Source organism: Mesocricetus auratus, unplaced genomic scaffold, assembly GCF_017639785.1.
Source record: "Mesocricetus auratus isolate SY011 unplaced genomic scaffold, BCM_Maur_2.0 Super-Scaffold_4256, whole genome shotgun sequence".
NCBI lineage: Eukaryota > Metazoa > Chordata > Mammalia > Rodentia > Cricetidae > Mesocricetus > Mesocricetus auratus.
Genome location: NW_024429182.1, coordinates 92,985,475 through 92,998,356, shown reverse-complemented (window position 1 = coordinate 92,998,356; position 12,882 = coordinate 92,985,475). Strand labels below are relative to the sequence as shown.

General features: G+C 47.2%; 1 protein-coding gene across 4 annotated transcripts; it reads left to right on the top strand.

The window, feature by feature from the left end:
* The first annotated feature begins 848 nt into the window (after positions 1–848).
* Positions 849–12,438, top strand: Cckbr (cholecystokinin B receptor). Of its 4 annotated transcripts, none has more exons than XM_040757108.1 (5): positions 849–1,074; positions 8,723–8,978; positions 9,130–9,379; positions 9,660–9,829; positions 10,013–12,438. In XM_040757108.1, exons 2-5 carry the CDS (start codon positions 8,840–8,842, stop codon positions 10,543–10,545), a joined length of 1,092 nt encoding a protein of 363 aa, XP_040613042.1. In that variant the 5' UTR covers positions 849–1,074; positions 8,723–8,839; the 3' UTR covers positions 10,546–12,438. The 4 variants fall into 4 exon arrangements, with proteins under 4 accessions (XP_040613042.1, XP_040613036.1, XP_012981714.1 ...); XM_040757102.1 differs by having other exon boundaries at positions 855–1,074; positions 8,723–8,974; XM_013126260.3 differs by lacking the exon at positions 849–1,074 and adding an exon at positions 1,113–1,365 and having other exon boundaries at positions 8,723–8,974.
* The last annotated feature ends 444 nt before the right edge of the window (positions 12,439–12,882 follow it).

The following is a 12,882-nucleotide window of genomic DNA, read 5'->3' as shown; positions in this document are numbered from 1 at the left end:
GCCCCGACTTCTGACAGCCACATTGGGAGCCCAAAAGATATTACATCTCATACTGGGATTTCTTGGGAATGGAAGAGAATGAAAGAAACACGGCTGGAGTCCACTTCAGTCTTGCACTCCACATGCTCCTTCTGCTTTGTCCCCTCCACTACACCCCAGTGACCCAGTCCTTTTCCGGCCCCCTCTCGTGGGAACCCAGCACCCTACACCGGTGCTGCACCTGTGCTGAGGGCAAACAGGGAGCGCCAGCGTTTTGAGTGGAGATGGACGCTGCCTAGAGACGAGGGAGATGACCAAGCTGCCTGCTCCCCATCTTTCGCCTGGGTCGGGACCAGGGCTAGAACCCTACTACAACTCAATTCGGTTCATTTAGTGCGGTTCTCACATTCATTCCCGGTCGCCACGCTAACGCGAGGCAGCCTTTTTCCGTGTACAGTCTCGGTTGTGAGCAACTACAGCCCTCTCGAATCCTCTTGGAGGTCCTGGAGCAGAAGCCTAGGTTTGGGGTTCCAATAGGAGGTGAGGTGTGCCGAGGCAGAAGCTAAGACTACCCCAGCCCTTATAAAAGAGCTGCAGAGAGCTAAGGTAGTGAGGTGATACTGTGGTGATCACTGCGGCCACTGCGGCAGAGCAAAGTAACTGCGGCTCCTGGAGGGTTAAGGCACTTGCACTTAGCCGGGGTAGCCGGGGACAGAAACCGTATCACCACCGCCACTTCAACATCTTCTAAACCACCAAAGAAAGACGCTGGACCCCACAGAAACAGCTACTCACTCCTGTCGTCATTGGGTACTCACCACACACACACACACACACACACACACACACACACACACACACACACACACACGTTTTCAGTACTAGAGGCGGTGGTATGAGAGGTAGGCAGGAAAGACATCTCTAAGAGAAAACGGGAGAACCTAGCGCGGGGGCGAGCCTGGAGAGCAGTCACCCAGGAGCGCGCGCGGAACTCTGAAGCGGGGGAGGCGCGCCAAGTGTCACCTGGTGGGACAAAAGCCGGCTAGAGCCTGGGACCGGCTGGAGCCAAGGCCAGGCTTGTAGAGGAGTGGAAGGGTAGGAGACAGGGCAGGGGGCGGGAACCAAGAGGGGCGGGCGATGTGGTGGGCGGGAGCCTGAGCCACCAGAGCTCCGGGAGCAGGTGGAACCGGGGCTGTAGCCCACTTGGAGGAGCTGAGTGGGTCTTCACGGGGACAATGGAGCTGCTCAAGCTGAACCGCACTATTCAAGGACCCGTGCCGGGGCCGGAGTCCTCCTTGTGCCCCCCGGGTGTCCCCCTCCTCAACGGCAGCAGCGCGGGCAATCTCAGCTGCGAGCCCCCTCGCCTCCGCGGAACCGGGACCAGAGGTGGGTGCCCCCCTAAGCCCTTCTCACTGCAACCCATAGCACCAACGGATAGTCCTCATGACCTCTACACTGTCAACTGCCCATTGCTTTCCCTTGTAGTACTTCCTTGGCTTCCACACAGATCCCTCCCCTCCATACATTGTGCCTCCTAGCTCTCCTAACTCTGTCACACCTTCACATCATCTGGTTCAGAGCCCCTGGCCTCACACTACCTCTACTATACCTATGACTTTTGTTCATCCCCAAGCTCAGCGCCATACAGCTGGGAAGCAAGGACCTCTTCTTGCCAGCAGGTCTAGCTCTTTCCCTTTAACAGCCAGTTTACAGAGCCAGCACTGGAGAGATTGGAGCCAGTAAAAGAAAGGCAAAAGAGAGGGGAAGCTGGGCCGGTGAGGGCAGGAGCTCCCTGGACTGCCTGAATGGGAGATGGAAGCTGTATTCTGTCTCCCACCCTACCCCACCCTAGCCTTCCCAAGAAAAGAATCTCAAAGCTGAATTTAGCTAGCACGAGAGGATGCTGCCGGCTTTCTTGTTTTTATTTGTCCCCAAAATTCCTCTGCTCCGGAGTCAAGTCCTTCGTCTATCTCCATGCCTCTTCTGTCTTTCTGAAGGTTTTGGAGTTCTTTCCAAAGATCCCAAGTATCTCCTTTCTTGTGTCTCACTTTCCTGGAGCCAACTTCCCCTTGTGTCAGTCACCCCATCCCTGTGTGTCACCAACTTCCCCTCCCTTCCCATTGCTTTCACTCATCCTGGCTTCAAAGTGACTCTCCCTCCCCCCCAGCAGCTAACATCTTCATTGTTTCAATGAACATTCTAAAATGAATTTCCCCCTTCCCATACCCATATTTACTTTCGATGTTTAATGAACACTTGCTAAGCTAAACACCGGGACACTGGAATGGACCAGACACAGTCTGCAGTCTCATCAGTTTGCATCAGGTACACAGGGACAAAGACCACTGGGAAAATCACAGCCTGGAAGTCCCACAAAAGGGTCTGATTGGAGTATGGACACCCAAAGGAGATGAGAGTCTGATAACTTCACTAAGGGTGTAACCCAGGAGCATGGATTCTGTAAACGGAAAGGGAAAGAGTTGGTTTCTGTGTTCAAGAAGTAAACGTTGGAATAAATTATAATCTACATATTTACTTACCCCCATAAAAAAATCCATGCTTTCTCAGTTTGGCTGTTACCCACTGTCACTTAGATTGTTTTCATTCAGGAAATATTTATTGAACCAGAAACTGTGCTAGGCAACAAGGATATGAGTTTAACAAAACTGACACAATCCTACCTCACGGAGCTCTGAGTTTATAGGGGAAACAGGCAAGTAAGCAAGGAACGGCAGCACAGAGAGGAGAAAGAGAGAATATACAAGAGGAACACCTCCAGCCTGGCATACCCTTGGGAATTAAGACTGCTTTCCTGAAGTACGTTGAAGCAGAAAAATATGACAGATGGAGAGCTAAGTGAAGAGACAAAGAGGCATAAAGCGTCTTAGGCAAAGATGCACTGTCTAAAAAGCTCTAAGTTTAAGCCCATGGCATGTTTGTTCACCACAACATAGTTTTTGAATGGCTGGAAGATGTACCATTAAAGGTACAAAAGCAACACTCATGTTTGACCAGCATGGAGTATTTATGGAGAGATTTTATCCTGAGCATTAGGCTCCACTGAAGGATTCAATAGTGCTGCAGGGTTAGTTGCGTTGTGTCAAAAATGGATGGGCGGATGAGATGGCCTGAAGAAGGATACTTTAGAAAGCTATTACATTACACAGATCTGGCTGAAAGATGATACTAGCATAGACAGAGGTACTGGCAGAGGGGATGAAGAGAAGTGGATGGATCTGAGAGCCACTTCTGGAAATGGAATCAACAGAACCTAATGATTGATTAGAAGTAGAGAGGGTGGATGAGGTCAAGGGATGAAATCCAGTTTCTGGTTTAGGAAATGGAAAGGACGTATCATGAGAAAGATAATCAAGGAGGGACTGGATATGCACTTCATATTAGAGCACTTGCCTAGCTACTGCAAGGCCCTGGATTCAGTCCCCAGCAACAAAGGAGCAAAAGCAGTTTTGGAAGAGGGGATTACTATAAGCTCAGTTGGGAATCCATGGAGTTCAAATACTGATGGCTAACTTCCCAAAGCTGTTGAATCCAGAGATCTAGAACTTACCTTAGAGGGCTGAGCTTGAAGTACAGACTTGAAAAGTCTTCGTCTGGAGGGAATACAGGAAACCACAAGAAAAGGAAAAAAATCTTTTTAGAAAGCATTGTATAAAATAAGAACCAGGAAGCAGAGACAGGGCCCTACAGAAGACAGGTATTGAAAAGCAAAGCAGAGGGAGGACATTCGTGAAGAGATTGAAAGGAATCAGAAACAGTAGCTGTGTCTTTGCAGAAAGGAGAGGAGAGTCTTGACTGAGGTGGAATAAGTGATGCCAAATGTTGCTCTGACTAGTCAGAGATGAACAAAACAACCACACTGGTATTGCTTAGACACAACAGCTAGTTCTTGGGAGGATATGTGGGTACCGAGACCTGACTCAGAAGGTGGAAGAATGGGCCACAGGGAAGAGATTGCAAGAAGTGAATAAGAGTCATTAGGCGAAATGTCCAAGAAAAGAGAAATAGAACAGTGGTAGAATTTTTATGGGGTTGAGGAAGAGTAGGCTGTAGCAGAACATCACTCCCCCCTCTTTGAAAACAGGGTCTCATTTGTTGATCTTAAAATGGTGATTCCAAACAGTTTTTCTGCATTTGCCCTTTGAGTAGCAAGGACTACAGATTTGCTACACACTGGTTATTTAAAAGCAGGGAAGGATCAAGAGAGGTATTTCAAGGTTCTGATACAAAGGAGGGCAGCCTGTAGAGGAGGGGGGGTTCCCTGAAGAAACGAGGTGTTCAGCGATTCAGAGCCCAAGTGCGAAGACAGGCCTCATTTATCTGGATACTGTTGCTTGGACACACCAGGTTGTTATCCAGATGCCCAGACACCACATGCAGAGAGTGTTGGCCAGTTTCACTGGAAGAATACCCCACAGACACATATACCACCTGGGCTCACAGTACCCCACAGACACACGTGTCACCCGGGCTCACAGTACCTACCCCACAGATGCATATACCACCCGGGCTCTTGTACCTACCCTACAGATGCATTTGTCACCTGAACTCACCACAATATTACCAAGAGAAATTTGGATGCTGTGCACTTTAGTTTTAGACAAACAGGTAACTTTATCATTAGCTCAGATGCTATCCATATTCAAATGGGTGACATCCACACACACATTAGTATTGTCCATAGTCATTTTGAGGTTATTTGTTTGTCGCATACTTCTCATTTTATAATTACCTACAAAATATCATATCTTTCCCATGACTGCTTAAGTAAACCTTCTCTGGATATTACCCAGAAAGTTATGCAGTGTCATTCTTAAGCACACAGATATTTTCAGCAAAGATGCAGAGAGAGTCTCTATGTTCACTCGTGTTCTCAGCTATTTCACACATCAAGATTAACATCTTAACTGAGCTAAATGTGTTAATGTCTGACATTTATACTCACTTCAGTAGTGCCTACACAGCTTGGATATTACTACCACCCCCTCAGTGAGAACCACCATCACTTGATCATTCCCCATTCACATACAGAGCTCTGCATGTAACCCATGCTTCCTGCAGATGTCACCTACAAATTGAAATGTTATTTAGTTTTACTTATTGTCCTTGTTTACTCCAGTGTCATCACAGTTACTCGGGTGTTCTTTAAACTTAAACACAGCTATATGTCAACCCTTAGACATGTAGATATTATCTTTCTCCAGCTATCTCTCAAAGAAACAAGGGCTTACCTTCACCTGCCTCTATATTATTCTCAAACTCTGAAACATTGCTGTGTTCTGCTATTTCCAATTCACCATTGCACAATACCGCTACTTCCTCGCTCAGTGCCACTGACACTTGGATGTCTCCCATGCACCAGCTATTTCCTCCAGTCAGTTGGAAACGACACTTACACACCACAGAGCAATATACATGAGTGTTACACTGTCATCTCTGTTCGTGAGTAACCAGATACAGCATACCAGGTGAAGACATTGGCAGCTTCAGTTCCTGTGACTTTTTTCTTAGAAAACCCTGTTCGTTGTTTTGTTTTGTATTGTTTTGTTTGTTCATAGGCTATCATGTACCCTAGGCTGGTCCTGAACTCATGATCACCTGCCTTCAATCCCTGGGATTACAAGCATGTGCCACCACATCTGGTTTAAAGGGTGCCAGGCAACTGAGTCACTTCCTCAGCTTAAGTCTATCATTTGTTTCAGTTGTTGTCTGGATCCTTGTGCTTATGATTCTCTGCCATCATCTGGATGATCACACACACACACACACACACACACACACACACACACACAAACATGCTCACATGCTAAAAACATACATTTAAAATCTCACATACACTTTTACAAAGGTCACTCACTTTACATGTTCACAAACATTTTCTATGCAATTGCTTGCCATACTGTAATTTTACCCTCTTGTTTCCAGAAAACTCCACATATATTGAGAATTTCATAAAGGGGAAGCCTAGTTTTGTCTTTTTGGTCTCCACTAGCCAAGGTCAAGAGCACACATATGGTGTGTATCAATTGAATGACTAGGTGAAACACAAGTTTTTAAATATTTGTGTAGTTCAAAGTGCCACACAGCCTGAAGTGCAGTGATTACACTAAGAATTAGTTGAAGAAAGATCCAGAAGATGATGTGAGAAAGATGAGGGAAGTGAAGATGTTAAGGTGGGTAGAGATGAAGAAAGAGACTTGGAGAAAACAATGGGTGCAAAACAGGTCACCTGCTTTTTTTCCTCCTGGGTCCAAGGGCCTCTCTGACAAAGATCTTTCTTCCAGAGTCCCTGCATACACACACACACACACACACACACACACACACACACACACACACACACACACACACAAACACACAAACACACACACACACCTCTCATGCACTTCATATTTGTCACACATAAGCCTTCCATAATCTGTCCCTGTGAAAAGAACATAGTTTGAGCCAGATGTGGTGGCATACACCTGTAATCCTAGCATGCAGAAGGATCTCTGTGAGCTCATGGACAGCCTGATCTGCATAGAGAACTTCTGTCCAGCCGGGACTACCTAAAGAGACCCTGAGAAGAAAGAGGAGAGGAGGAGGAGGAGGAGGAGGAGGAAGAGGAGGAGGAGGAGGAGGAGGAAGAGGAAGAGGAGGAGGAGGAGGAAGAGGAAGAGGAGGAGGAGGGGAGGAAGAGGCAGGAGAGGAGAAAGACTGGGAAGGAAAAAAGGAAGAAGAAAGTTTGAAAAATAAACATACAAAAACAAGAGTACTGCATCAAAATCAGTCTGTCTCTGCTATTGGCCCTTCAAGATCCTCTAATGTGTGTCTCCTAAGATACACAGGCAAAAAAGAGAAGCACAATAGAGTGAGGTGCCATGATGGAATATAGAGTCAGGGGCAAAGAGGGGTTTAGACTGAGGTTTGATCAGGAGAAGAAAGAAATAGTATGATGGATGACTGGACCCTCAGGTAGCTGTAAGAAGTGAAATATTTCAGGCATCCTGAGATCTAAATAAGTAATGTTAATGTTAAGTCCTGTTCGAAAATCCCTTTTTAAGGATTTATTTTATCATCATCAACAGCAACAGTAGTAGTAGTGGAGTGTGTGTGTGTGTGTGTGTGTGTGTGTGTGTGTGCGCCCGCGCGCCGTGTGTGCAATAGTACATGCAAAATATGGCATCAGGTTCCCAGTATCCATGATCTGGGATTACAGTTGTGAGCCAACCAACATAGAAATGCTCTACAACAAAACCTGCTCTCCAGTCCCTGTTTAAAGAGTTCTAATCAATAGAATGTATTTATTATCTAACAAATAGAGAACTTTTAAATAATCTAGTTATCATTATGAGACAGAAATACAGTTTGGAAACTAAGCCAAGAGTCAACTAAGAGAATCAAGCTGAGCCTTTAAGGAAGAGGAGACTGTATCTCTGGACCCTTCCTACCCCCACAGTGGTGGAGGATTTCTCTCTTCAAATTCCCATTTCCCTGACACTGAGGTCATGGGTATGGATGACTCAGTCCACTTCAACTCAATCCAGTTTTGTGCAGGTTTGCATGTCTATGATACAAAGGTCCAAAGATGAATCTGTCTCCCAATTGACAATGATACAGATGAATTGGTCACCCTCCGAGCCCTTCTGACTCACCCAGCAGCACTGGTTCCCTCCCGGGGCTCCCACAGCCTCTTGTACATCTCTCAACCTCACTTCTTATCATACTGTGTGGCAATTATCTGTGTAAGTATCTCAGATTCCCTCTTTACTGTAAGCTCTCAAATGGCAGCGAGTTTGCCAGCCACCTTTTTGTCCCCAGTGCCTGACACAGAGGGAGTCCTCTGCAAGTGTTTACAGAGTAAGAATGAATGTTTGAAGAATATTAAAGCACAACTCAGAGAGGAAAAGGGGGGTTCTATTAAGTAAGTAGAGAACATGCTTGGGTCAAAGGAGTGGGAGATTAGTGCCAAATGAGGTACTCAGGATAGCCTTTCCAAAGCGGTGGCAATCAATCTGATTCTTGGTAGATGAGGGATTTATAGGCATTTATCAGATTTAGGAAAAGTTTGTTTTTTTGGGGGTGGAAGCAGGGAGTTTATGAAAGAGTATCCATTCCAAGGATGAGAAATCAACTTAAGAAGGGAGTCATGAGTGCTCATGATGCATTCAAGAAACTGAGTCATCAAGTGGCTTGAGTGGGTGCAGCACTGAGAGGAGGTGACAGTCCTGAAGGAGGGGTTGTAGAGAGTACAGAGCAATGAATGGCTTTTCCCTTTTTTTAATTGGGGAGGGGCTGCTTTTGTTTTGTTTTGTGTTTGTTTAGAGAACACAGACATGATCCAACATGGTTCTAAGGGGCATGGGTGGTCAAAGGTACATAGAAGTACAATGGAATGGTCAGAGAAGGACCTTTCAATCTGGTATCTACGGATTAGTGATCTTGAAAAGCATCCAACCAGTGATGGGATAGGTCCCTAAAGTGTTTGCAAAGACGAGGAATCATGGAGCCAAGCACAAGGAGAGACAGGATTCTAAGACATAGTAGTGTTGGGCCAACTCAACTAAGCATTTATGATGGTAAGGCGTTTACTGTCATCATTTACTAAATAGTCCCTTAGAGTGTATTCTCAGGGTGCCAGGATCTAACTGGGTATTATGGCTTGGAGATGAAGTGGAATTGGGGGTCTGAATGAATGGTGCTCAAATCCTCCTACAGTCAGCTACCTCTCTTTTCTGCCTAGAGTTGGAGCTGGCCATTAGAGTCACCCTTTATGCCGTGATCTTTCTGATGAGTGTTGGAGGTAATGTGCTCATCATTGTGGTCCTGGGACTGAGCCGGCGCCTGAGAACTGTCACCAATGCCTTCCTGCTCTCACTGGCAGTCAGTGACCTCCTGCTGGCTGTGGCTTGCATGCCCTTCACACTCCTGCCCAACCTCATGGGCACGTTCGTCTTCGGCACAGTCATTTGCAAAGCCGTTTCCTACCTCATGGGTAGGTGAGACAAACACATTTCCCTCTTGGTCCTCTCCCTTCTTAAAGTACTTGACAAATAGAAATGTTTTCCCTGATGGGGGTGGAGGAAATCAGACTGGTGAGCATGTAGAGTGTTTGTTTCCAAGGTGACCATTTCCTCTCACCTTGCTTAGGAGTGTCAGTGAGTGTGTCCACTCTAAATCTCGTGGCCATCGCCCTTGAGCGGTACAGCGCCATCTGCAGACCGCTGCAAGCACGAGTGTGGCAGACTCGCTCCCATGCAGCACGGGTGATCTTAGCAACGTGGCTTCTGTCAGGACTGCTTATGGTACCTTATCCTGTGTACACCGCGGTACAGCCAGTGGGGTCTCGAGTACTACAGTGCGTGCATCGCTGGCCCAGTGCGCGTGTACGCCAAACCTGGTAAGGGCACCCACCAACCAACCTTAGGAGGCCCTTTCCCCATCTTCATCAGATGCTTACACCCCTTCCCCAGAGCAGTCCTCCAGCTCCTCCAAGAATGCTCCCGCTAAACTCCATTCTGCACCCCCATATTTGGGATTCCAATTTGGGGACCCTTGTCAGCGTCATCTCCCAAGCCTACCCTTGCCTCCGCCACCTGGACACAGTCCAGTTTTTGCCTCTTCCTCTACCTGTAACTGGCTGCACAGGAGATGGTGATTGGTTTCTGCTATGTCTCCAGGTCAGTGCTGCTGCTAATGTTCTTGTTCTTCATCCCGGGCGTGGTTATGGCGGTGGCCTACGGGCTCATTTCTCGCGAGCTCTACCTTGGGCTTCGCTTTGATGGTGATGACAGTGAGACCCAAAGCCGGGTCCGAAACCAAGGAGGCCTGCCCGGTGGGACAGCATCAGGTGGGTGAAATGCATGAGGGTGGGGCTTTGGTGCTGGCCATAACCTCCTAAGTGGGTGGATCTGAAAGGGGGCAGGAGCCCAGGGTAAGATCTGTGGGGAAAGACCATCGAGTGTAAGTTGGAATGAGATTTAAGAGGAGTCTACCTTCAGCTTTGCTCTCACCCTTTGTGTTCTATGCTCAGGGCCTGTCCATCAGAACGGGACTTGCCGGCCGGAGTCTAGCCTGGCTGGGGAAGACAGCGATGGCTGTTACGTGCAACTTCCGCGTTCCCGTCTGGAGATGACAGCTCTGGCCACGCCCGCTCCTGGATCAGGCCCAGGCCCTCGACCCAACCAGGCCAAGCTGCTGGCTAAGAAACGAGTGGTGCGAATGCTGTTGGTGATTGTTATGCTTTTCTTCCTGTGTTGGCTGCCAGTGTACAGCGCCAACACGTGGCGCGCCTTCGATGGCCCAGGAGCACACCGGGCACTCTCAGGGGCCCCTATCTCTTTCATTCACTTGCTGAGTTACGCTTCTGCTTGTGTCAACCCCCTGGTCTACTGTTTCATGCACCGCCGCTTTCGCCAGGCCTGTCTGGACACATGTGTCCGCTGTTGCCCACGGCCTCCACGAGCTCGCCCCCGGCCTCTTCCGGATGAGGATCCTCCTACCCCCTCCATCGCTTCACTGTCCAGGCTAAGCTATACCACCATCAGCACACTGGGACCTGGCTGAGGGGTTGAAAGGGTGGAGGGTGAGACAAGACACATGACCCCTATAAGCTGACCCATCCAAACACTTAATGAAACCACCAGGACGAATCCAGGTGGACATCCGACAGCATGGATAGACCCCTACACACAGAAAATGTTATCTTTGCTGCTCCACCTGAAATAGATAGTCTCGCACAAGAAAGAAGGCACACTTCTGATATGGGACTGAGTCCCACCCTAGGCACGTGACACTGACTCCACTGGATAGATGACCCCAATGTCTGTAGATGTGAATTTCCCACACAACAAGAGCTCTGACAAGGGCTGACTGGCTCCTCATATGTATACATTATTGGCACTATTCTATAGTGCCCATGGCCTAGTGTAGGACTGACTTAGGATGTTGCAGACTGTCACCATTTTGACCTCATCATTCCTTTCCTCACCCCAGCATTGAAAATATCAATAGGCTTAATCACACACCTTCCCAACATGCAGACCTTTCAGCAAAGAAAGGTCCCCTCATCCTTTTCCATTAGAGACTCTGGCCCTGCCCCTCTTCCTTCACCAGATCACCTCATAAGATAATAAATGACTTAGTGTCCTCTTGGACTTTCTGAATATTGGGAGGTAAGTGACCAAGTGTGGATTATGTAAAGGCTTCTTCATCTATTTTCTTCTGCAACTACTTAACCCTGTGTTCAACCTTGTGCAAAAATGTCTTGGTATGAGGATAGACAGGGATGAGTATATCCTCACACGATTCTCATCTTGAACCTACCCATACTCCAGTGATGTCATTGCTGGGATTCAACGTGGCAGGTGGGATACCCATGACACTTCATGATTCCTGAGTACATTCTCCCATTTGATGCCATTGTTAAAGTACTCTATTAATGGATACTTGTTAAAATTTTGATGAAAAGATGAAAGACTACATAAAACTTAGATTATTTAGTGTGTGTTTGAAACAACAGACTGTGGCAGGTACATAGAAATTAATTGAAGAGAGGGGTCTTTTTATTACATACTCGATCTCCTTTAGTTTCAGAAACTGGCCAAGATGCAGTTGAATAGAAGTACCTTCACTAAATGTAGCAACAAAGAGACCTGAGGGTGACTGGATGGAATGTAGGACTGGGGGTCAGTGTGAGTCTCAGAGCCCAACTTCCCTTTTGACCATAAAATTCATTGAGCCCCAAAGAAAGGCAGAGACCAGCAACCTCATCGCTTCATACACACACACACACACACACACACACACACACACACACACACACACACACACGAGAGAGAGAGAGAGAGAGAGAGAGAGAGAGAGAGAGAGAGAGAGGTACAACAAGCAGATGAGGAAAGGAAGGAAAGGATAGACAAGAATAACCAGAAGCAAAGTATTAGAAGAAAGATCCTTGGTGCTTTATCTGGCAATAGATAGGGGAAATGGGATGTTTTAGAGTTACTGTGGCTGTGATGAAACACCATGACCAAAAGCAAGTTGGGGGAGAAAAGGTGTATTTGGCTTATACTTCATAGTCCATTATTTGAGTTCAAATTGGAACCTAGAGGTAGGAGCTGCTGCTGAGGATATGGAGGGGTATTGCTTACTGACCTGCTCAACATAGCCTGCTCAGCTTGTCTTGCTCAGCTTGCTTTCTTATAGAACCCAGGACCACCAGGGATGGCATCACCCACAATGAGCTGAACCCTCCCCCATCAATCACTAGTGAGGAAAATGCCCGACAGGCTTGCCTACAGCCAGTTCTTATGAAGGCATTTTCTTTTGTTTTTTAACTTTATTTTTATTTATTCTTTGTGTCTTTCCCATAATGTATCTTGATCCTATTCATTTCCCTGCCCCTTTAAATCCTCCCTCTGCCCTTGCAACCCCCCAAAATAAAATAAAATTTAAGAGAAAGAAAAACAGAAAAGAAAAAAATCTCGCTGTAGTGTGACACAGTGAGTCACACAGTAAACTCTTTTGTCCATACATCTTTACTTTCAAGTGTCATTGCAAAGAGTCACTGGTCTGGTTCAAGGTCGCTGGTTTCTGCTACACTATCGATGTTGGGACCTCACTGGGACTCCTCTTGGATATCCTGTTGCTATCCTCTGTCATGAATATCCTGTAGCTTTAGGTCTGTAGGACTGACCCCTTCACATACTCACACAGGTCACAGACAGGGTAGATGATGGGGTGACCAACTCACAACCCTGGTTCTGGGCCTGGGTAGTTACAGGGTTAGTCAGCCTGCCAGGTCTCCCTTGTCCTCACCACCAGGGTGACCTCTCCTGCATTGCCCTAGCTAGTTCGCCCCTTGCAGCAATGAGCAAGGAGCAGGGCCAATTCTCCTGCTTTCAT